Consider the following 25,789-nt stretch of genomic DNA (forward strand, 5'->3'; position numbering starts at 1 on the left):
AAAACGACTTGAAATGAAGGCAGAAGAATTCGAGAAATTTTGAAGAAAACTCAGATGTTTCAAATGAACTCTTCGGTAATGGTTTTGGATTCAAATGAAGATGGCTCAGTCGCCATGGAATAAAGATTGAATGATTGATATGATATTGGCATTCTTTTAACAGGGATAGTTTCTGAAGTCAGATCTGTTAGAACTGACTTTAGTTTTCTGTAAAAGAAAACTATTGCGATGTCTTTGTCTCTCCGTCCGCACTTTTTCTGTCCGCCCCCAGATCTTAAAAACTCCTGAGGCTAGAGGGCTGCAAATTGGTATGTTGATCATCCACCCTCCAGTCATCAAACTTACCAAATTGCAGCCCTCTAGCCTCACTATTTTTTATTTATTTTCTTTAAGGTTAAAGTTAGGCATAATCGTGCTTCTGGCAACGATATAGAATAGCCCACCACAGGGCCGTGGTTAAAGTTTCATGGGCCGCAGCTCATACAGCATTATACCTATACCACCGCAAGATAGATCCATTTTCGCTGGCTTTGATTATACGCTGTAGCGGCTGAGCAGAAAACTCGATTGCGCCGAAGAAACTTCGGCACATTTTTTACTTGTTTCTTATTTGTCACTGCATCCAGCATCAAAGATTGAAGAAGAGATAAACTTTGCATGAATGAAGGTGTTTGTCATTATCTAAATTTGCATAACCATTAAGTTGAATAGGCGCTTGATTTCGAAGGTAAAACTGTTATGCTTCAATTTCTCATCTTGCCTGTCATTTTGTTTACTTCGATTTTAAGTTTGGAATAAGGATTTCCTTAATGCCTGTAGATAAGAATGGGTTAAGGTAATGAGGCATTTTGGAAGAATATGAATCATCATCGTCATAGTTTTGTACGTGCGGAAGTCTCCAGCCACCGTCATGTACAGCAACGTTCCCTCTTATCTCAGGAAGTGTAATTGATGTCGGGTACCTGACCAGAAAGAAGAGTATATGATGATGCCTTGAGTCCTATACATCACACTCTGTTCTATTGTTTTTCGAAACTCGCAGAGATGATATCAGTATGGGAATTAATAACAGTACTACAGAGAGAAAGAAGGTGCTGACTGATGGAGGAATGAGTAAAGGAGATGACGAAGTAGGTTGACTGTGAGGCGCCAACCGTTGTCAGGTGTACCACAATACAGAAAGAGCCTCGCCTTCGTCTTTGATCAGACAAAGAAAAATTGTACTGATTTATATAAAGCGTGGCGTCTGTTGATCTGCCGACACGAATCAGGTACCGCGCATTTCACCCACTGCGCTATCTTTAAAGTCAGCTGCGCAGGTCATCCGCTCCTCCTTTTTCAGTCAGCTGCGCATGTCATACATTGCTCCTTTTTTAAAGCTAAATGCGCATGTCAAAAGCCAACTGCACGTGTCATCCATTGCACTTTTTTTAAAATTAACTGCGCATGTCATCCAGTGCTCTTTTTAAAGTTAACCGCGCATGTCATTCTTGGCTCCTTTTTTAAAGTCAACTGTGCTTGTCATCCATTGCTTCTTTTTTAGTAGTCAGTTGTGCATGTCGCCCATTACTCCTTTTTTTAAAGTCAACTGCGCAAGTCATCCGTTGCTCTTTTTTTAAAGTCAGCTGCGCGTACCATGCTTTGCCCCTTTTTTAAATATAACTACGCATGTCAAAAGCCAACTGCATATGTCATCCATTGCACATTTTTTTAAAGTTAACTGCGCATGTCATCCTTTACTCCTTTTTTTTTTTTTAAGTCGACTGCACATGTCATCCATGGCTCATTTTTTTAGTCAACTGGGCTTGTCATCCATTGCTCCTTTTTGAAAGTAAACTGCACATGTCATCCATTGCTCCTTTATAAAAGTCAGCTGCGCATGTCATCCATTGAAGGCAACTGCGCACATCATCCATTGCTCGTTTTTGAAAGTCAACTGCGCATGTTGTCCATTGCTCCTTTTTAAAGTCAACTGTGCATGTCATCCATTGCTCCTTTTTTTTAAGTCAACTGCACACTTCATCTATTGCTCCTTTTTTTTTTAAGTCAACTAAGCATGTCATCCATTGGTCCTTTTTTGAAAGTCAACTGCACATGTCATACATTGCTCCGTTTTAAAGTCAAGTGCGCATGTCATCCATTGTTCCTTTGTTTAAATTTAACTGCACATGTAATCCATTGCTCCTTTTTGAAAGTCAGCTGCGCATGTCATCCATTGCTCCATTTTAAAGTCAACTGCACATGTCATCCATTGCTCCTTTATAAAGTCAACTATGCACGTCACCCATTGCTCCTTTTGAAAGTCAACTGAGCATGTCATCCATTGCACCTTTTTAAAGTCAGCTGCACATGTCATCCATTGCTCCCTTTTTAAAGGCAACTGCGCACGTCATCCATTGCTCCTTTGTTTAAATTTAACTGCACATGTCATCCAGTGATCCTTTTTTAAGCCGCCTGCACAGGTCATCCATTGTTCCTTTTCAGAGGTCAGCTGCGCACATCTTCCATTGCTCCTTTTTTAAAGGCAACTGCACACATCATCCATTGCTCCTTTTTTAAAGGTAACTGCGCACATGTCATCCATTGCTCCTTTGTTTAAATTTAACTGCGCATGTCATCCATTGCTCCTTTTTAAAGTCAACTGCACATTTCATCCATTGCTCCTTTGTTTAAATTTGAACTGCGCATGTCATCCAGTGCTCCAGTTTAAAGTCAAATGCGCAGGTCATCCATTTCTCCTTATAAAGTCAACTGCACATGTCATCCATTGCTACTTTTTTAAAGGCAACTGTGCACTTCATCCATTGCTCCTTTTCAAAAGTCAACTGCGCATGTCATCCATTGCTCTTTTTTCTTTTTTGAAAGTCATGAACTGTCGGTCAAGACACGACAGTTCGTGAAAGCTGAAATTTAATGATGAATGCTCTTGAAATCAAAGCACGATTTTTCCTCTCGAATCTGTTTCAGTTTGTGTTGGCATTTCATCACTTTTGTGATAAATGAAAATGATAACGGTGTAGCCGATTTCATGGCTGTTGCCAGGCAGCGCCATCCAGATGGAATTGTTCTGTTAAGCTGCTGATCACAAACACCTGCAGAAATGATTTAAATTTATTACAGGGGATACAACCTCATCAATTCCACAGGAAAATAATGATTCGACTTGGTTAAATTTTCGAGTAGGACGTAAATAAAGAACTAAAATTACAGTCAAGTAAAAGCAAGTAAAATAAATAAATAAAACGTTTTCGAAATATATGTTTTTGAAAAGAAATGATCATAAATATGATATACAAAAATGAGAGATCTGTTTGTCGGGCAATAAATCAAATCAGCCTTTTTTTTTTTCCTTGAAGCAATTCATTTCTCCAAAGACATATAGCTTCTATTTGTTAGGGCACACTACAAAATAGAAATGAACAGGAGAGCAGTTGAAGGACTTCCTGTTTAAAAGTGGCTGCCAGTCGTGAACAGAGGATAAAAAAACATAGAATTTCCAAGAAATTGATGAAATGGTAAAAATAAATTGACGATACGTTATAAATTTTCCAGAAAACCAGCTTTCTCCACGAACTTCAAAATATCCTCTCCGAGATTCTACGAAAGACGATAATTACCCTCTTCATCAATGAACTCTGAGAAGAAACGATTTCTCTCAAGTTCCCAAAGTTTGGGCACTGAATTAGCGCAAAGTGCTACACAGTAGACAGATGGCAATAATACGAAAATACACTTCCCCCTTGAATGAATTCTTGGCATGGGAGAATTTTGATACAAACTAAGTGAAGCAGAGAACAATACAAAAATAGAAAAAAAAATTTTTAATCATCTGGAAAACAGAATATTGAGTAATAAAGAGCATTCTATTAATGGGAAATCAAGCGACAATGATTTTCCAATCGGATCTTCCAAGGAATCCTGCCTTCCTCTTCTGGAGAGGACACTGAAAGGAGGAAGCAGCCTCTAGATCGGACCATTCCCTTCAAGGGTGCCCTCAAGAGACTGGCAAGCCTTGGGGGCTTTTGGGCCTCATCCTTGAAGTTTTCGGGTCCTCTCCAGGCCCGCTTCCCCAGCCTGGCAGGATACCTGCCTTCCTCCGAGGAAGCAGCCTCTGGGTCGGACCCTTCCCTTCAAGGCTGCCCTCAAGAGACTGGCGACCCTTGTGGGCTTTTGGGCCTCATCCTTGAAGTTCTTGGGTCCTCTCCAGGCCCGCTTCCCCAGCCTGGCAGGATACCTGCCTTCCTCCGAGGAAGCAGCCTCTGGGTCGGACCCTTCCCTTCAAGGGTGCCCTCAAGAGACTGGCGAGCCTTGTGGGCTTTTGGGCCTCATCCTTGAATTCTTAGGTCCTCTCCAGGTCCGCTTCCCCAGCCTGTCAGGATACCTGCCTTCCTCCGAGGAAGCAGCCTCTGGGTCGGACCCTTCCCTTCAAGGCTGCCCTCAAGAGACTGGCGAGCCTTGTGGGCTTTTGGACCTCATCCTTGAAGTTCTTAGGTCCTCTCCAGGTCCGCTTCCCCAGCCTGGCAGGATACCTGCCTTCCTCCGAGGAAGCAGCCTCTGGGTCAGACCATTCCCTTCAAGGGTGCCCTCAAGAGACTGGCGACCTTTGGGGGCTTTTGGGCCTCATCCTTGAAGTTCTTGGGTCCTCTCCAGGCCCGCTTCCCCAGCCTGGCAGGATACCTGCCTTCCTCCGAGGAAGCAGCCTCTGGGTCGGACCTTTCCCTTCAAGGGTGCCCTCAAGAGACTGGCAAGCCTTGTGGGCTTTTGGGCCTCATCCTTGAAGATCTCGCGTCCTCTCCAGGCCCGCTTCCCCAGCCTGTCAGGATACCTGCCTTCCTCCAAGGAAGCAGCCTCTGGGTCGGACCCTTCCCTTCAAGGGTGCCCTCAAGAGACTGGAAAGCCTTGTGGGCTTTTGGGCCTCATCCTTGAAGTTCTTAGGCCCTCTCCAGGCCCGCTTCCCAGCCTGGCAGGATACCTGCCTTCCTCTGAGGAAGCAGCCTCTGGGTCGGACCCTTCCCTTCAAGGGTGCCCTCAAGAGACTGGAAAGCCTTGTGGGCTTTTGGGCCTCATCCTTGAAGTTCTTAGGCCCTCTCCAGGCCCGCTTCCCCAGCCTGTCAGGATACCTGCCTTCCTCCAAGGAAGCAGCCTCTGGGTCGGACCCTTCCCTTCAAGGCTGCCCTCAAGAGACTGGCGAGCCTTGTGGGCTTTTGGACCACATCCTTGAAGTTCTTAGGCCCTCTCCAGGCCCGCTTCCCCAGCCTGTCAGGATACCTGCCTTCCTCCGAGGAAGCAGCCTCTGGGTCAGACCCTTCCCTTCAAGGGTGCCCTCAAGAGACTGGCAAGCCTTGGGAAGTTTTGGGCCCCATCCTTGAAGTTCTTAGGCCCTCTCCAGGCCCGCTTCCCCAGCCTGTCAGGATACCTGCCTTCCTCTGAGGAAGCAGCCTCTGGTCGGACCCTTCCCTTCAAGGGTGCCCTCAAGAGACTGGCAAGCCTTGTGGGCTTTGGGCCTCATCCTTGAAGTTCTTAGGCCCTCTCCAGGCCCGCTTCCCCAGCCTGTCAGGATACCTGCCTTCCTCCTAGGAATCAGCCTCTGGGTCGGACCCTTCCCTTCAAGGGTGCCCTCAAGAGACTGGCAAGCCTTGTGGGCTTTTGGGCCTCATCCTTGAAGTTCTTAGGCCCTCTCCAGGCCCGCTTCCCCAGCCTGGCAGGATACCTGCCTTCCTCTGAGGAAGCAGCCTCTGGTCGGACCCTTCCCTTCAAGGGTGCCCTCAAGAGACTGGCAGGCCTTGTGGGCTTTTGGGCCTCATCCTGAAGTTCTTAGGCCCTCTCTAGGCCCCTTCCCCAGCCTGGCAGGATACCTGCCTTCCTCTGAGGAAGCAGCCTCTGGGTCGGACCCTTCCCTTCAAGGGTGCCCTCAAGAGACTGGCAAGCCTTGTGGGCTTTTGGGCCTCATCCTGAAGTTCTTAGGCCCTCTCCAGGCCCCTTCCCAGCCTGGCAGGATACCTGCCTTCCTCCGAGGAAGCAGCCTCTGGGTCGGACCCTTCCCTTCAAGGGTGCCCTCAAGAGACTGGCAAGCCTTGTGGGCTTTTGGGCCTCATCCTTGAAGTTCTTAGGCCCTCTCCAGGCCCGCTTCCCCAGCCTGGCAGGATACCTGCCTTCCTCCGAGGAAGCAGCCTCTGGGTCGGACCCTTCCCTTCAAGGGTGCCCTCAAGAGACTGGCAAGCCTTGTGGGCTTTTGGGCCTCATCCTTGAAGTTCTTAGGCCTCTCCAGGCCCGCTTCCCAGCCTGGCAGGATACTTGCCTTCCTCTGAGGAAGCAGCCTCTGGGGAGTACCCTCTCCTTCAAGGGTGCCCTCAAGAGACTGGCAAGCCTTGTGGGCTTTGGGCCTCATCCTTGAAGTTCTTAGGCCCTCTCCAGGCCCGCTTCCCCAGCCTGGCAGGATACCTGCCTTCCTCTGAGGAAGCAGCCTCTGGGTCGGACCCTTCCCTTCAAGGGTGCCCTCAAGAGACTGGCAGGCCTTGTGGGCTTTTGGGCCTCATCCTTGAAGTTCTTAGGCCCTCTCTAGGCCCGCTTCCCCAGCCTGGCAGGATACCTGCCTTCCTCTGAGGAAGCAGCCTCTGGATCGGACCCTTCCCTTCAAGGGTGCCCTCAAGAGACTGGCAAGCCTTGTGGGCTTTTGGGCCTCATCCTTGAAGTTCTTAGGCCCTCTCCAGGCCCGCTTCCCCAGCCTGGCAGGATACCTGCCTTCCTCCGAGGAAGCAGCCTCTGGGTCGGACCCTTCCCTTCAAGGGTGCCCTCAAGAGACTGGAAAGCCTTGTGGGCTTTTGGGCCTCATCCTTGAAGTTCTTAGGCCCTCTCCAGGCCCGCTTCCCCAGCCTGGCAGGATACCTGCCTTCCTCTGAGGAAGCAGCCTCTGGGTCGGACCCTTCCCTTCAAGGGTGCCCTCAAGAGACTGGAAAGCCTTGTGGGCTTTTGGGCCTCATCCTTGAAGTTCTTAGGCCCTCTCCAGGCCCGCTTCCCCAGCCTGGCAGGATACCTGCCTTCCTCTGAGGAAGCAGCCTCTGGGTCGGACTCTTCCCTTCAAGGGTGCCCTCAAGAGACTGGCAAGCCTTGTGGGCTTTTGGGCCTCATCCTTGAAGTTCTTAGGGCCTCTCCAGGCCCGCTTCCCCAGCCTGGCAGGATACCTGCCTTCCTCCGAGGAAGCAGCCTCTGGGTCGGACGCTTCCCTTCAAGGGTTCCCTCAAGAGACTGGAAAGCCTTGTGGGCTTTTGGGCCTCATCCTTGAAGTTCTTAGGCCCTCTCCAGGCCCGCTTCCCCAGCCTGGCAGGATACCTGCCTTCCTCTGAGGAAGCAGCCTCTGGGTCGGACCCTTCCCTTCAAGGGTGCCCTCAAGAGACTGGCAAGCCTTGTGGGCTTTTGGGCCTCATCCTTGAAGTTCTTAGGCCCTCTCCAGGCCCGCTTCCCCAGCCTGGCAGGATACCTGCCTTCCTCCGAGGAAGCAGCCTCTGGGTCGGACCCTTCCCTTCAAGGGTGCCCTCAAGAGACTGGAAAGCCTTGTGGGCTTTTGGGCCTCATCCTGAAGTTCTTAGGCCCTCTCCAGGCCCGCTTCCCCAGCCTGGCAGGATACCTGCCTTCCTCTGAGGAAGCAGCCTCTGGGTCGGACCCTTCCCTTCAAGGGTGCCTCAAGAGACTGGCAAGCCTTGTGGGCTTTGGGCCTCATCCTGAATTCTTAGGTCCTCTCCAGGCCCGCTTCCCCAGCCTGGCAGGATACCTGCCTTCCTCCGAGGAAGCAGCCTCTGGGTCGGACCCTTCCCTTCAAGGGCGCCCTCAAGAGACTGGCAAGCCTTGGGAGGTTTTGGGCTCCATCCTTGAAGTTCTTAGGCCCTCTCCAGGCCCGCTTCCCCAGCCTGTCAGGATACCTGCCTTCCTCTGAGGAAGCAGCCTCTGGGTCGGACCTTTCCCTTCAAGGGTGCCCTCAAGAGACTGGCAAGCCTTGTGGGCTTTTGGGCCTCATCCTTGAAGTTCTTAGGCCCTCTCCAGGCCCCCTTCCCCAGCCTGGCAGGATACCTGCCTTCCTCCGAGGAAGCAGCCTCTGGGTCGGACACTCCCTTCAAGGGTGCCCTCAAGAGACTGGCAAGCCTTGGGAGGTTTTGGGCCCCATCCTTGAAGTTCTTAGGCCCTCTCTAGGCCCGCTTCCCCAGCCTGGCAGGATACCTGCCTTCCTCCGAGGAAGCAGCCTCTGGTCGGACACTCCCTTCAAGGGTGCCCTCAAGAGACTGGCAAGCCTTGGGAGGTTTTGGGCCCCATCCTTGAAGTTCTTAGGCCCTCTCCAGGCCCGCTTCCCCAGCCTGGCAGGATACCTGCCTTCCTCCGAGGAAGCAGCCTCTGGGTCGGACACTCCCTTCAAGGGTGCCCTCAAGAGACTGGCAAGCCTTGGGAGGTTTTGGGCCCCATCCTTGAAGTTCTTAGGCCCTCTCCAGGCCCGCTTCCCCAGCCTGGCAGGATACCTGCCTTCCTCCGAGGAAGCAGCCTCTGGGTCGGACCCTTCCCTTCAAGGATGCCCTCAAGAGACTGGCAAGCCTTGCGGGCTTTTGGGCCTCATCCTTGAAGATCTCGGGTCCTCTCCAGACCTGCTTCCCCAGCCTGGCAGGATACCTGCCTTCCTCCGAGGAAGCAGTCTCTGGGTCGGACCCTTCCCTTCAAGGGTGCCCTCAAGAGACTGGCGAGCCTTGGGGGCTTTTGGTCCTCATCCTCGTCCTTAGAAGAGGGCTTGTGTAGGCAGCTTTTGGACTCATCCTCTCCTGAATTTCCATTTCCATTGTCGTTTTGCTGTTTTCTTCAGGAACTTCTGTTATAGTTTCTTTATCTTCTCCTTTTAAGTGATCTGCGACGATATCCAAGTCCCTTCACCATACTCTCTTCTTTCTCTTACCCAGCTTTTCAAATATGACACTTGCCCTCTCTGTAGGCTTCAGTACGATTTGAGGCATCTCGGAGATAGTTCGTATAGACTTTGGGGTTCGGGGCATACGCGAATGGAATTTCTCTCGTCCTTCCTTCCAGAAGCCGGAGGTTGAAGGATTCCAGAATGTCTTCAAGGAAAATCGTGAAGGTGTTAGATCATCTTAACATCACGTTAACCGCTACTTAGAGTTCTTTTTCTGACATATAAGCAGTTTCCTTTCTGTAACGAGTCGTCTTCTGTAATCTTCTGGGATTCCCTCTTACTGGCGATATTGATCATCCCTTCGATTTTACCTTGCTTCTCCAAAAAGTAATTCTGTGAATCCAAATTCTTTCAAGTAGCTTCTAACAGCTGAGGTTCTTTACTTTTTCTTCGTCAACCGATGTCCTCTCTTTTCTTTATTTCTTTTCTTTCTTGTTTCGGGCGAAGAACTGCTCCAAGTGGTAATTTTGGCCTTCCAGAATCTCCTCTCAGTCAGATTAGAAAACACCTCAAGTTCTCTACCTTGCATTTCGTATGAATTCTTCAATTCCTCCACGCCACTGTCTTCCTCTCTTCCTGATTATTTCCTTCCTTATTTCGAATGAAGAACTTGCGTCCATAAGCGTCCATACAAGTGTAGAACTGCTGAATAAATCCATAATCGCAGAAAGCAGGAACCTCGACTCCATACTCCTCCGCGAAGTAGTCCATATTTTCATCAGTAAACAATTGTAGACTGAAGTTATCTGCCATTCTCCTGATGTACTTTTCCTCTGGAAAATCTCTTTTAGTCGATCTGCTTCGTCATCCAGTCCATTTTAACCATACTTCTCGCAGCAGATGATATGAAATTTTCTTGAAAGCTTTATTGCCACAAAAATGTCAATATTTTAAAAAAGAAAGATATATAAATTTAGCAAAAAATCATCATCATCGTATCCTTTTCTCTCGTCCTCTGTATATATATATATATATATATATATATATATATATATATATATATATATATATATATATATATATATATATATATTTTTTTATTTATATATATTATTATATATTTTTATATATATGTTCATGATGTTGCCTTGTTATATGTATAGTATCCCATAGTTTTGATATATTTACTCTTCTATTTAACATGTATTATGTGTAATGATAATAATTGTTGAAGTACCATATGTAGTGTAATATCAGATCTCAAAAGAGTTAATGATTTAGATAACTTAACAGCATAATTTAAAACTGTAATATGTTTTAATAATAATGTAGTATGTGACCCACATTTTGTCCCCTAGCAACAAATATTCTGTACTTGTGATGTCGTGTTTTGGTTCAGTTGTTGTTGCGAGGATAACGAGTTAACTAGCATGGGAATAGCAGTCGAGTCATGGGAAGCTTTGTCCCATACAAGAAAAGACGAATGATATCACAATGTTTCATGTACTGTTCTGAAAACCAACTTTGGTTCTTTGTCTTTGTTTGGAAAGCGTGCCGTTTGTGGCTGGCCAGTTACCGTCTGTTTTGATCGTGTTGAGATTTTGTTAAGGGCTTCATCCCATGCAAATTTCTGCTCGAATCGCATATGCCCTTATGAGAGTAAATGCACTAATCTCGATCGATTAAGTCATGTTTTGTAGGATTGCGTTGGTCTGATCACGTATTGTTCTTACGTCGCCTGGTTGTTTCATTTCCCACTGGAACCCAAAAGTTTGCTCATTCTGATTCTAGAGACTGTTAAAGTTGGTTCCCTTTCTCTCTTTCTTCAAAAGAGAGAAGTTAACGTAAAATATTTGTGTGGTCATTAATATTAAACTTAGCTTTTGAGATCTGAATTTGGGAAAACTGTAACAGCGCCTGACAATAAAGTGTGTTTGTGGAGTTTGCGAAAGTTTTCACAAGCTTGTGTAAGGTAAAATGAAATTTACTTATTAGCATGGTATATATAAGGTATATTGAGAGAATTTTTGCCGTGGTGAAATTAATATTGGTAAATCTTTTGTGTATTTTTGTGTGTTATTATGTTAGCAATCTCTTGATTTTTCACATTTCATATATTGGTGATTCAACATATTTTTAGTGATTTAACATTTATTTACTTAGCATTTTAAATATTTTTTGATAATTTAACATTGCATGCTTGATTTAATTTTCATTTATTAAGACTTTCTTTTCAGATTTTAAGTAAATCTTGATAGTTTAAAATTTTGCTTGATTAATTTAATTCCTTGATAAATTAAAGTTTTTGTGATTTAATTTTGTTTAATAATTTAACTAAAGAATTAATTAAATTTTTTTCTTCAGATTGTGAATTTTAATTATAAATTTTGAATTTAAAAATAAATTTTTGTATTTAGTGTTTTTAAAAACATTGTTTCATTTATTGACCGCCAGTGAATAGGATTAATTGTGTGCGTAAGGCAAAGTGATAAACATGTTTTGTTCCTTTAGTTCTGCTGAAGTGGATTAAGACCAGGGAAACAGTTAAAGTTGTTTGATGGAGTGATGCCCTTTTACTCTAGTATATTTCTTGTTTAATTGTTGATACCTCACACTTGTTTTGATAAACTTAGTTTGATTTTTCACATGATTAATGAGCTTTTTAAGGGATCACTGTTGCCTTTAGAGTACTCAGTCGCAATTTTTATTGTTATGAGAGTGCAGGTGTCTGGCTGAAGTGAGGTAAATTTTTGAAATCTGTGATTGGTTGTGTAATAACCAGGTACTTGGTACGCATTGTGACAATATGCATATATATAAGTTAAGTATACCTTAGTTTTACCAGACCACTGAGCTGATTAACAGCTCTCCTAGGGCTGGCCCGAAGGATTAGACTTATTTTACGTGGCTAAGAACCAATTGGTTACTTAGCAACGGGACCTACAGCTTATTGTGGAATCCGAACCACATTATAGCGAGAAATGAATTTCTATCACCAGAAATAAATTCCTCTAACTCTTCATCAGCCGCGGTGGAATTGAACTCCGGCCCATCGAATGACGGTCTGAAGCTCAACCGACTCGGCCAACAAAGGGCTTTGCATATATATAATGTATGTATATACATTATATATATATATATATATATATATATATATATATATATATATATATATATATATATATATATATATCCCGACGACGAGAGAAAGTTTCTGGCAATTCCTCTTATAAAAAATTTTTGAAAAGTCTCCCGTTGTGTTTATGCCCCTTACGGGACAAAAAAAAAAAAAAAAAAAAAACTACCTGAACATCAATATTCAAATGGAATGCTTCATTTTTGACTTTAGGGCAAAGTATGTTATAAAAAGACTCAACTTTTATATATGTGAATTTTTCTTTAATGGTGTATGATCTGTTCCTAGCTGCGAGGTTTTCCTCCTGTTGCACCTTTCAGACCTTTCCTCTCAGCCCTTTCAGCGTTTGGCCTTTGGCCTATATTGTATATTTCAGTTTCTGTGTGCTACTTATTCAAAGGAACTTTGTACTGTCATTTTTAATAATCGTTTGTCTTTTACCCCCGATGAAGTAATATTTCGCAATCAGTACAAATAGATACAGTGTTCTTGACCGGCTCAGCCTAATTGTTAAGGGGCTATTTTAGAAGAAAAGAATTCCTTCGGTCAGTGTTAGCAACTCTCCAAATATAAGAGGTTAGTTTTCGCCATTTGCCGTAACTGTCGTTGATATCCTCGGAAATCGTATACAGCAACCGCATATTAAGCACTGGCTTCACTGAATATCCAGTGCATTAGTCAAGAGCTAAATAGATACCTAAACACGTAACTCTACCCAACCCTAGTACCATTTGCTCTGCGTTGTGTTTCATCTCTGTTATGCGAATGAATTGTCCAAACTGCTCAGACGGAAAGATCCGCTCTTTTCAGGATTTGAAAACCCCTAAATTTTTATATTTGAATGAAAAATTAGACGCCTGTCACTCGTGTTTTAAAAACGGTAGACCAAAAAAGCTGTCTGAGTCATATACCTTAGTGAAGTATCCGAGAAAATCAAATAAAAATTATTTGTGTCACGTCGCCAATGAGACGATGAGAAACTCGTTCAGCCCACATTTGATGACTAAGATCATGCATAATATTTACAAGAGAGAGAGAGAGAGAGCTTTGGGGGATTTTTGTCAGGCTATTACAGTGCTATATTTAAACCTGTAACTCTTTATATAGAATGTTACGCGATATTGCAAAAGTAAGGAATTTAAAATCAGTTTGAAAAGTTAATCATTTTCTATTTTTCTCTGTGTCCATCCATTTAACTCTCTCTCCTGTGATGTTACATTTTTCCCTGAAAGTATTACAGAAATTTTTTGTATTTATAAGAAACAATAAAAAGCAAAAAACTTGTGTTTTGCAAGTTCTTTTAAAAGATCGTAGAATTCTGTCCATTTATACTTACCTACCTGTATGATTTCATCGAAGCCGTCTCGTATTAACGATATAGATATTTCCGCGTCATCACGAATTATCTCACAAAATTGGGAAGGAAGGAAGGAGTATAAACAAAAAAGGGAGGAATGAGGGGAACCAGGTGAAACACACCTCACCGTCTAAGTTCGTCAGCTCATTTTGCACCTCCACAATTTGGCACACCTTCACTGCACGGCCTTTACACGAGCACTGTTAGTATTTTACCATTTAAGCACACATACACACACACGAGGCACTCGCGCCACGTTTTCTACGAATAAGTGTTTCTCGAGAGTTCTAAATAAACTAAAAGGAAAAAATGAGCGTGACGAACCGTCGTATCATCCACGTTTAATGTTTCTCACGGTGTTGATAGCGATTAGACTCCCGCCTGTCATTTGCAAGGAATTCATAGCAACACCTCCCGTGTACACGCGCCGAAGCTATTGTGCACTTCTCATGTTCGTCTTGGATATCTCCAGTCTCCTCCTCCCCTCCCTCCTTCCCTCCCTCTTGCATTCTCGCCCTCTGCAAGACGAGTGCCAGACGTAAGTCCTTTAATCTTCACTGGGGTGCTAAGTCTACCCAGTAGCTCTGATATCAACTCAGATATCAGCCATCAAGCAAGACGTCCCCATATTTCAACCGCAATGGCGAGACAGAAACTTCACCGGAGGTCTCATCGTAAGTTGCGGAGACCTTTTTTACACGGGAGGAGATATTCTGTGAGATAGCTTTAACCCTGATCATTGCTAACGGCAGGGAAAAGGCGAAATTACTTTAAATATAAGAACTCAAGCAATGCTAATTTCATTTAGTATCAAAATAACCGTTAGAAATTAGGTGATTGTTAGACGATCTTTTATTTTACGTTAAAGAGACTACAAGTTGTACTAGAAAATGCCTTAAAAAAGACTTTAAAAAAGAAAAGAGCTGATAAAAAATATGGAGAACTTCGAAGTAGAGATGATAAAACAAGGAAAATGAAGTTTGATAAAAAAAATAACCAAAATGTCCTGTTGTCGTCTACACACGTGCTGAACGTAACTCCAAAACTTGTAAGTATTTCGTAAACATAATTATTGCAGTCTTCGATGACGTTACAACAAAAAACTTAGCATACCTGATCAACGTCACCTGATAAAGAAGAAGGAAATATTACGACATCCGTTTGCGCTGATTAAAGTTGGCACCTTGCTCACAGAACACACACAACAATGAATAATGGGGAGATGACGTCAGTGCAACAACGCCATCTGCCCCATAAACCATGACCCCATATTTTCCGAGTAGGTGAGCCAAGCAGCTGTCACTCCGGTTCAGTCATGCGTTGGCAGATGGAGAGTGAAGGTTTTCTTCGCGGCATGCCAGTAAATTTTCGCTTGCTATGCTATAAGCATTTGCGAATACCTTTGTAAATGTAGTCACTGAGTAAATAATAATAAAATTATCCTTTAACGCACAAGTATTGCAGATGTATTAGTGGAAATTCTCCCCACCACTTCAAATACACACGGACTTTTCTTAAGGGTCTGTTTTTATCTTTCGTAAGTTTAAAACGTGATCGTTCATCATAATATGTTGACTAGTCATATAAATTACGATAGAGACAGACGCTAACCCTCAAACATTCATAAAAGACTGATTGGCTTAACAGTGATTCTGCAGAAACGCCATTGATCTATAGTTTGTATGCAAGATAGTACTAGGGATGTACTGTATGCTGAGTGATTCCGCAGAAACGCCAGTGATCTATACTTTATATGACAGACAGTACTAGGGATATACTGTATGCTGGTTAAACTCCCTCCAAAGTATGAGCCCGAAATATGAGATGAACACATTGCAATTTTATCGAGAGGAGGATCAAAAGGACTTCCTCTTCCTGACCTGAGAGCCAAATTTGTATTTTTAGCCTAATATCGTTGCACCTTCAGAGGCTCCTCCTGGGTTTATTGTTTATGTTTTTTTCGCACTCGGCAACCAAAGCAGTCATCCACCATGAAAATAAATGAAAAAGATTTGTCGCCAGCTGATGTATAACTCAAATTATTCCCCAAATATTTGTTATTCACGACTTGCACACAATGGTTCCGCCGGATGGTCGGACGTTGTCATCTTCTTCTTCTTCTTCTTCTTCTTCTTCTTCTTCTTCTTCTTCTTCTTCTTCTAATATTTAATAACCCATCTCTCCTTGTAAATAAAAAAAAAAAGAGTCAAATTTAAACTTTGCACCAATTTCCCTTAGACTCATTTTCGGAAATACCAGGAAATGATTTTTTCCCAATCTCATTGCAAAGCCGATATTTTCCGGTGACAGATTTTTCTGTCCTTCCTTATTCTGTTGTGGTTGTTGCTGCTGTTTTTCATATGATTACTATTCTAGGTGTAGTTATTACCTTTTTTTTTTTTTACTTTGCACAAGAAATTCTCATCAAACAACTTTATTCGCAGGCTGTACAGTATGTTGACATAAGCGATCCTGACAACCACCCGATGATCAAGGCTGCCGAAGAATCAACTGTCACTTGCCCTACGGTAAGAATGCGCCTATTTGTTATCCCGTAGAATTAGTGAATTACCATAGAAAACGTACTGGAAGGTTAACATTTTCAGATCTTGGTGACTAAACATTAGAGAAAACTAGAATGATTTATGCATTGCTTTTATGAAAATGAAAAATAACTTTTCTTTATGCTTTAGAATGCAGCTTTCTCATGCGTTCATTGTTTGATCAAAATAGATAATGATGGAATGATAGAAAACTGCTTTGATGTAGAAATTTGATCGAATTCCAGAACATAGATCCCAACGCTTACTGGATGAAAAGGTTTCTGAAACTGATAAAAGATCGTATGCCCCATCAAGCCGTTACCTGGAATGAGCTTTTGCCGAACCTGCGACATCTAGTTGATCTTGAAACAAAAGGATATTTGGCTGCCATTGCCAAAGGTGATAGACTCATTTACTGTCACAGTTAATCTTATACTTAAACTTCGCTTGAATTATTTTACATTTACAGATCTGCCTGTCTCTTGCCATATATAAGGTTAAGGAAAGAAGTGGAATATACATACTGTAGGTTATACTCAGATCCTAAATTATATGAATGTTTCAGAAGGAAAAAACATGTAGAGTAAATGTGTATGAAACTATTTTGTACAAAAGTGTTTGTCCACACTAAGTATACCATGTCATAGACAAATGTTGGTAATTTATCTCTCACATATTACAACCAAGTTGAATACACTCCGTAGGGGGGTTAGTGCCGTCAGTGCACCTCATACGCAGGGGCGTTCCTAGACATTTTGGGGCCCGGGGGGCACAGCCCCATTTGGGGCCCCTCGTAAGGGGTGGGAGGCGAGCGAAGTGAGCCAAAGCAGCTGGGGGGTTTGGGGGGGAAAATTTTTAAAATATGAGCAATTGTAGGATCATTTTAAAGGCACCTGTAAATGCAAATTTCAGAAATTTAGCTTGTCCTGTCAAAGCAGCAATGGTTAAATTTCGCATTTCGGGCGCCCCCCCCTCACTTTGGGGCCCGGAGGACGATTTCAAACAGCCCCCCCCCTACGCCACTGTTCATACAGTGCATTGTAGGCATTACTCAAGGTTCTTTGCAGCGTCCCTTCGGCCCTTAGGTGCAACCCCATTCATTCCTTTTACTGTATCTCCGTTCATATTCTCTTTCTTTCATCTTACTTTCCACCCTCTCCTAACAGTAATCCATAGTGCATCCGCGAGGTTTTCCCCTGTTACACCATTTGAAACCTTTTTACAGTCAGTTTCCCTTTCAGCACTGAATGACCTCACAGGTCCCAGTGCATGGCCTTTGGCCTAAATTCTATATTCTATTCCGTTCTATTCCAAGTTGAATACAAGTTAATGATTATTGTTAGTTGTAACTACTGCCTCTCACAGTCGTCCAGCATTATGCTCGTCGACTTGTTAGCAACCTGTCAGTGATATGTATAAGTTGCCAACATGTGTATGACATGTCTTACTGAAAGAGCCCATGAAAGATCCTCTAAATTGTTTTGTTTATTTAATCAGGAGACTTCAAGGCGGACGACATTACATGGCCAAATGAAGCGCTGAAGCCTTGGATCATCCCGACGTTTATGCCCGTGGTCACTCCTCCCGACCCAGAGCCGGTTATCGTGGTTGAGCAGGTGTACAATGGAGAAAGGGTAAGTCTAATGATTTGATTCCCTCACTGTTATTTTCTTTCTGTATTTTTTTTCCCATGAATACTGTACACATGAATTAACTGGCATTACAACCTTTTTTTTCAGAATGAATTCTTAACACACCTTAGTAATTAGCTAAAACTGGTCGGTATATTAAGCCATCATAGGCCTATAACTCACAATGGGTCCATGCGATGCAGCCCTCACTTCGAAATGCCAAGGTTATAAGAAAAGGTTTCCTGGTCCCATGCAAAATTTGGCAATCTGGGGCCCAGTCTTTCTCAGATTATCTCACAAAAATTATAATTTAGACGATATAACTTACCACTGCTTCAGTGGGAAGCACGATGACTAGACCAATAGGCTTCATTCTTGCACATTGGTTCTCAAGTTACGTTAGTTAAAAGATAATGACATGAGATCTATGTGCTTTTTTGTAAAATTAAAGTTTATTATATTAAAAATATTTTTTCACTGATCTTAGGTATTAAGAGGTGAATTTTGGGAACTTTCTCTGTCATTCTTGACAAGCTTCCTTTTGTCTTCACGTGATGGGTTGCGTATGATGTTGTTGAGTAAACTGCATGGGTTCAAAAATGTTTGCTTTAGCCTCAAAAATGCTCAATTCTCTCTCTCTCTCTCTCTCTCTCTCTCTCTCTCTCTCTCTCTCTCTCTCTCTCTCTCTCTCTCTCTCTCTCTCTCTCTCTCTCAGAGCAGAGCCTTCCAAATTCATACATACATCTGTGGGGTTTTTGGTTTGAAAATCTTTTTACATTCGGCAATCTGTACTCTGAGCTCTGTTTTATATCGAAGGCCAAAGAACCACTTGCATCGTTTGCAGTAGTATACCAAGTATTCTAAATCATAGAAAACGTTTCAAGTTTTATAAAAGAAAATGGAATAATATTGGTAATTATTTAAAAATGCGTGTATCTACACAAAGACTCTTTACATTGCCAGAGAAGAAACAGCAAATTCATATAAAAAAAGGCTAATCCTTAGACAGACTGTCATTAATAGACGCAGCTTATGCTAGCATTTACCACAAATTCTAAAGCTATCTATGAAATGAATGTTGTAAGTAGGAAACTACAAAACTGTAGATGTCATAGATTAATGCTAACTACTCCCTAGTCCTACTAAGAGCGGCATGCCCCTGCCTAAAGAACTTAGAGTAACTTGGCGTAACTTAGAAGCAATTTGCTTGGCATTGATTATACTAATCTGAACAATGTTTTCGGTGTATACAGTCCACTTTCCCACGTTCGGCAGTGCGAAACTAAGTCACATTTCAGCATGCTGTATGTACAGCGCATCTGTACTGAACACAAGACATTACCTAGGGTTCTTTGCAGCGACCCTTCGGCCCCTACCTGCAACCTCTTTCATCCTTTTGCACCTCCGCCCGTATTCTCTTTCTTCCTTCGTGCTTTCCACCCTCTCCTGACAGTTCTTTCAAAGTGCAACTGCGAGGTTGTCCTTGTTACACCTTTCAAACCTTTTTTTAACTCCCAATTACCTTCTGTTACCTCTTTCAAATGAACACCATAGCCCTTGGAAGCTTGAATTTCAAGTCAATAGGGGCCTGTGATGGGCTTGTTCCGTATGAATAGGGTTCATCTTCTGAATAATAATAATAATAATAATAATAATAATAATAATAATAATAATAATAATATTAGTTATCATTTTCATTGTAATCCGAATTCTAGAAGCATCATAAAAGGAAAACGAGTTTAGTGATTCCTTTATAAACACGTGACAATTATTCATATTTAAAAAATCATATCTAAGAAACACTGCACCGAATTCAATACCATGAAATCAAGCGCTGAATGACCCATACGGATCCCAGCTCTTGCCTTGTTCTAAATCTCACATTCCATTCCATTCCATTCAGATATACAAGGAGATCATCGGGAACCAGATACGAAAGAAGCGAGACCTTAGTGGAGGAGAGGTCGACGAAGTAGAGGCCCTCCCACAGAGGGCGTTCCACGTGAACCCGAATCACTTCAATGACGATTTGCCCTACCTTGGGAGAAGCCTGATTACAACATCCACGAACCTGAATTTGGCGAGGATGGCCAAGTAAGTTCCAGGGTTGCTAGATTATTAAGGGCCAGGATTAACAGATTAATAAGTTCCAGGATTACTAGATTATTAAGGGCCAGGATTAACAGATTAATAAGTTCCAGGATTACTAGATTATTAAGGGCCAGGATTAACAGATTAATAAGTTCCAGGATTACTAGATTATTAAGGGCCAGGATTAACAGATTAAGTTCCAGGATTACTAGATCATTAACTTCCAGGATTCAAGATTATTAAGTCCCAGGATTAATAGATTATTAAGTTCCAGGATTACTAAAATTATTAACAGATTATTAAGTTCCAGGAGTACTATAATTATTAAGTCCCAGGATTAATAGATTATTAAGTTCCAGGGTTAATAGATTATTAAGTTCCAAGATTGCTAGATTATTAAGTCCCAGGATTACTACATTATTTAGTTCCAGGATTAATAGATTATTAAGTTCCAAATTATTAATTTCCCAGGATTATTAGATTGATAAGTTCCAGGATTAATAGATTATTAAGTCCTTAAGGATTAATAGATTATTAAGTTCCAGGATAATTAGATTATTAAGTTGCAGGATTATCAGATTATTAAGTCCCAGGATAACTAGATTATTAAGTTCCAGGATAACTAGATTATTAATTTCCTGGATCAATAGATTATTAAGTCTCAGGAGTACTAGATTATTAAGTCCCAGGATTAATAGATTATCAAGTTCTAGGATTACTAGATTATTAAGTTCCATGATTACTAGATCATTAAGTTCTATCATCACTAGATTATTAAGTTCCAGGATTACTAGATAAAGTTCCAGGATAACTAGATTATTAAGTTTCAGGATTAATAGATTATTAAGTCTCAGGATTACTAGATCATTAAGTTGCAGGATTACTAGATTATTAAGTCCCTGGATTAATAGATTATTAAGTTCCAGGATTAATAGATCATTAAGTTCCAGGAGTACTATAATTATTAAGTTCCAGGATTAACAGATTATTAAGTTCCAGGATAACTAGATTATTAAGTTCCAGGATTAATAAATTATTAATTCCCAGGATTATTAGATTGTTAAGTTCCAGGATTAATAGATTATTAAGTCCCAGGATTAATAGATTATTAAGTTCCAGGATAAGTAGATTATTAAGTTGCAGGATTATTAGATTATTAAGTCCCAGGATAACTAGATTATTAAGTTCCAGGATAACTAGATTATTAATTTCCTGGATTAGTAGATTATTAAGTCCCAGGAGTACTAGATTATTAAGTTCCAGGATTAATAGATTATCAAGTTCTAGGATTACTAGATTATTAAGTTCCATGATTACTAGATCATTAAGTTCCAGCATTACTAGATTATTAAGTTCCAGGATTACTAGATAAAGTTCCAGGATTATTAGATTATTAAGTGCCTGAATTAATAGATTATTAATTTCCAGGATTAATAGATTATTAAGTTCCAGGATTAATAGATTATTAAATTCCAGGATTAATAGATTATTAAGTTCCAGGATTAATAGATTATTAAGTTCCAGGATTATTAGATTATTCCTGGTAATTTCTTGCTTAGTTCCCAATTCCCAAGCACTCACTCGACAAACTTCATAGGTTTTCGCTTTCGTTTTGTTGATCCCATTTTTTCCGAATGACACCTTCTTTCCTTTTATTTAATGGATTTCTCTTATCTAAGTATATTAATCGTCATTAGCTTTGGTTTCTTTAAGACTTCACTCAGTTGAGTGTTCATTTTATTCCTTGGATATTTTTACCTTTCTCTGCAGTAAATACCTAAAATAATGCTTTGCAAGTATACACTTTAATGTTCTTGTGTTTTCCTTTATCATTTGTTATAATCACTTCCTTTTCTAATTACTTATATTTACAAAATGTTAACATGTGATTTCTACTTTACTTTTTAACCCCGCCCCTCCCCCACCCACAACGCCTCTTACTTTTCCTGTTACTTAGGTACTTACTTGGACAACCAGCTCTCCCCAGGTTAACATAATTCTTAACTTTCAAGGCTAGTGTTTTGCCCAGTCAGTCTTATCTTTCCTCTTCTTCGAATGTAGAAAAGGAGAGAGATCTAGCGTCCTTGCTTAGATATAAGGGAGCCGTTTCAAAGAAAAGCCCTAACTACAAATACTACAACTACTACTACTACTTGCATATATATACACAGGAGAGGCGAAGACTCATTTCACCCCCACCAAAATCACTTTCATTCATCATAATAAAGTTTTCATCTAACCTACCCATCTCACAGACTCATCAACATAGAGTTACGGGCTGCTCTAGGAGCAAGAGCCCGTGCTGGCACAAGTCCAGCTAAATCTGAAACAACGAAGACTCATCAGAGCCAGCGATATAATATTTGGAAACTGTGAATATATACCGGTTTCAGTACAATGGTAAGCCAAGGTATCTTCCCTTGGAATTCACGAAATAATCTGATCTTCACCGGAGCCACTGTGGAGACCTCACGTCTGAAACCATAACAACTTACCTTTCCAGGTCATCGGGAGGAAGAAGAGGAATACTCCACCAAACATGGTAGTCTGGCCTCCACCGGGAACACTCTTCACCGTCAAGCGTCTGTGCGTCAAAGCCAGTGACAATGGCACGATCATCTTTCCATAAGAGGAGCCACCTTCACGCCCATTCCAAACTGTACATCGGCATTTCTTACACCACAAAGGACAGGAAACTGGAAGTCGTAGACAGTTAAAAACCGAATTCGAGGATCGTCAGACATTTCAGCCAGGATTTAATGACTCTACGATTTACTGTTATAGGAAAAAAATCTAAAAAAATTTTTAAAGACTTCCTTAAAGAAAAAAATGTAGTTTACTAGAAGCGAGTTGTTTAGGACAATCAGTTGAATCTCTCTGTTCACAGCAAATTTGCAGGAAACCTGCTAAGCAACGTTTGAGGTTTGCAGACTTGAACATTTTCAAGTTACCATCTTCAATGAGCCTAGTGCATTGTAAACCGAGAATTAACGTTGCCCCTTATCAGTGAAGACCACTCACAGCAAATTGACTCATTCCTTTCGTGGACGAAAGCGCTTTCCATTATGTCATCATTATTAATCAAGAGAATGTTTATCAGACAAAGAGCTTTAAATTACTATTACTATTAAAACATTTATAACTGTGTAACACTACAAAATTATCACGATACCTACCTACAGTATGGACACATTAAACGCTAACCAAAGACGTCTATGTCCTTTTTTTTATTTGAAAAATATTGTCATTTTAACATCTATTAAAGTATTTACAGGGATTGGAACACCATTAAAAGCTACAATGAGTTTCATTTCTTTTCGGTGCTGGTAATAATAATTAAAGTATATATTCTACATGTATGAGACTTGATTGCTGATGTAATAAAAAGAAAAAGATTTATTTACTTTCTGTCGTTTGGGTTTTTAAGTTGTTAGTAGAATAAGTATAATAATAATAATTAATCATTATTATTATATTATTATTGTTATTAATTAATTAATTATCATCAATGAGCTTATTCCCCTGAGAAACTTTGGTTACTGAAAAAATAAAGCAGCTGTCACTCCTACACATCCTTAATGGAAGCATCATCGATTAAAAGCAGACTTTTACATAAATAACTATGTTATTTCATCCGTCTTACAGGTATACCTTTGCCACTTCATCAACACGATTGCACCAGATCCTAATGCTCTCAATTCCAAATCATATGCACTTATCTCCAAATTCTCATGTCTCATCTGTCTGAACTCGAAACTTATTTTTACTATACTAACTTTTGTAAAGTGTACCACAACATTTTAAAATCTTTCAGCCTTTCTCCTGTGCATTTGTTGGCACACAGTTCAGTGAAAAAACCTCTACCTTTTTCGTTCAGATTCATAAGACATTAGCTTTCCAGTCATGTCATACATTTCAACTTTTATTCTAATAGCCACTCTGTGTCACAAATGTCATAACTTTTGTAGAGTTTTCGCCTCCAGTTTGCTTAGTTTTTCTACAGTCCACTGTTATCCGTGAACTTGATCTCTGATACAGCTAATTTTAACACATGTTTCTCTTGATTTCATTGATCTGAATCATGATAAGATTTAAAATTCTATCACAAGTCTCGGCAAACCCTTATTGTATCTAGTCAGTTCTTTATCACTCGCAAGCTTTCATCTTCTTCCATTTGTATGTAACTGTAATCACATCTCTTTTCCCCCCTAACTTTCCACACCGCTCCATTCACATAAACATTAAACTGCACGGTCAAATCAGTCATTTAGCAAGTCCTTAACAAGAACCAGTTGAATCACCAGGGCTAACTAGTCCTAAACTGTCCTTAACAAATTTCCATCCACGACTTACACATATTCAGTAACGTATATTGCTTCTCTAACAACAATATAAGCATTCAATTTCTCCCTTATTGAGGTATGCAGAAGTTTCCCTCGCATTTTTAAACTCCTCAACAAACTTGATGCTTATGACCAACTTTCCTCTCGTCTTTACACCATTTCCTGCATACGAAAGAACGGTAATTCCCCTTTTCGTGTCGACCATTTCTTAAAGGAAGTTAGAATAGGAATAAAAGATTTCAAACATGTGAAAGATGAATTGTTTCCATGTAATAAAAGACGTAGAAACCAGAAAAAAACGACGGCTACAACATTAACGAATATGTTTAAGGAAAACGCCTGTACATCTTGATATTTATGTATAGGCCTACAAGATGGACATCATGAGAAAGCAAGCTGAACAGAGTACACAAAGCGAGAGTATTATGAATGAGAAACAAAAGAAAAGCATCATTAATTAACTTCAAACCGAACTAAATACCTGAAACTAAAGAGAAAAACAATCCCCGAGAAAGAAGAGAGGTTAGATATGATTAAAAAAGAGACGGAACGTTCATGAAAAAAATGGAAGTTTGAAAAAAAAACGGCAATAAAGACATGCGAAGACATAGGAATGTCTGAGGTCAGAATATAAACGAGCTTTTTTACCCAGTCATCCAGTAATGTACTTTCGTCTAGAAAATATCCCGATGACACATGCATCACACACACAGATACGGAATCTGATGGAATATAAAATTAAGGCCAGTTGCTGGACCTACGACATCATTCATCGCTGAAGAGGAAATTGAGAGGAAAGGAGTTACTTTTGTCGGCATAAATGTATAACGAAAATTTTACAGTTACTTAGTCATTATGGTGCTAAATATAACAGGGTGAAATTGCTTCATCTTTTTGTTTCAAAAAAGGTACTCAAAGCTCCAAATCACAATAATGTTTTAAACATCCCGTCATTTTCCCCTTCTTCAAGATGATGATAGGAGGCTGTCTTTTAAAAGGTCGCTCCATTCTGTTAATGTCCTGGCGATTATCCAGACCAGCGAAATAAGGTTTATGTTCTTATATCACTGAGTGGATTAACATCAAATATGAAAAATGAGAAAAGTAATGTGAATGCAAACTAATAAACCAGGAATATTGTACTGCTATAAAATATCCTTTCCATGTCCCGATAAAAAAAAAAAAACTATATTTTAGTATTTCTGGAAGCACAGGCCCCAAAAATGGGAAATAACTGGTATTCAGTATCTTTTTATCAATTCAAGGGGAAAAGTTTAAAAAAGAAATAGGCCTGCGCATTATCGCACTTCAGATTTGTTACGTGTTACTTGACTCTCCGGTAGTTATGATCCTTGATAACTTTTACTGAACACGGTAAGTACAGGGTTTGCTTTTCTCCGATATTATTTATCAAGATGATGTTTGTTATATACAATCAATTTATCGTTTTGGACATGAGCCTATATGTATCATTTCGGCAGCTTATCCTGTTGCTTTGTACGTATATTTTCCTATTATTGGGATGTTCATGATTAAGCCTAGGTAGCTGGCACGTGCTTTTCCTGCAGTAAAATTTTATAGGCCAGGTAACCTGGGTTTACTGTTACAATTTTGCCATATTAGCTATGGAGGGGTTGGGGGACCTTATAAGTCGTAATTTGATGAAGAGGTCTTTTCAAAATGTAGATTACAATTTCATATGGTTGGCAACTTATAAAATTACCCTTTCACGCTGTATGGAACATAGTGGTTATGGAACTTTGGAACCATGCCACATGGGGTATTACCTTTGAAATTGACTTTT

The 25,789-nt window shown here is 41.2% G+C and overlaps 2 protein-coding genes across 6 annotated transcripts in view; one reads left to right on the plus strand and one right to left on the minus strand.

Annotated features, from left to right (window-relative positions):
• The window catches only part of LOC136840685 (uncharacterized), a 74,649-nt gene extending 60,787 nt beyond the window's left edge, over nucleotides 1-13,862 (minus strand). The window contains exon 1 of one of the 3 annotated variants that reach the window (XM_067107403.1): nucleotides 13,357-13,862. Coding sequence is in view for 1 of the 3 variants with exons in the window: in XM_067107401.1 (XP_066963502.1) it covers nucleotides 13,361-13,374 (14 nt within the window). In the remaining 2 variants the exon portion in view is untranslated. The remainder of the gene's footprint in view (nucleotides 1-13,356) is intronic. The other 2 variants (XM_067107401.1, XM_067107404.1) reach the window with 2 other exon arrangements.
• LOC136840686 (uncharacterized) overlaps nucleotides 1-23,046 on the plus strand; it is a 68,503-nt gene extending 45,457 nt beyond the window's left edge. The window contains exons 2-6 of one of the 3 annotated variants that reach the window (XM_067107406.1): nucleotides 15,822-15,905; nucleotides 16,166-16,319; nucleotides 17,418-17,554; nucleotides 19,455-19,645; nucleotides 22,146-22,326. In XM_067107406.1, coding sequence (XP_066963507.1) covers nucleotides 15,822-15,905; nucleotides 16,166-16,319; nucleotides 17,418-17,554; nucleotides 19,455-19,645; nucleotides 22,146-22,188 — 609 coding nt within the window. In that variant the 3' untranslated portion in view covers nucleotides 22,189-22,326. Of the gene's footprint in view, nucleotides 1-15,821; nucleotides 15,906-16,165; nucleotides 16,320-17,417; nucleotides 17,555-19,454; nucleotides 19,646-22,145 lie in introns of all 3 variants that reach the window. The other 2 variants (XM_067107407.1, XM_067107405.1) reach the window with 2 other exon arrangements.
• Nucleotides 23,047-25,789: the final 2,743 nt, after the last annotated feature.

This window comes from Macrobrachium rosenbergii, chromosome 8 (genome assembly GCF_040412425.1).
Source record: "Macrobrachium rosenbergii isolate ZJJX-2024 chromosome 8, ASM4041242v1, whole genome shotgun sequence".
Classification (NCBI taxonomy): Eukaryota; Metazoa; Arthropoda; class Malacostraca; order Decapoda; family Palaemonidae; genus Macrobrachium; species Macrobrachium rosenbergii.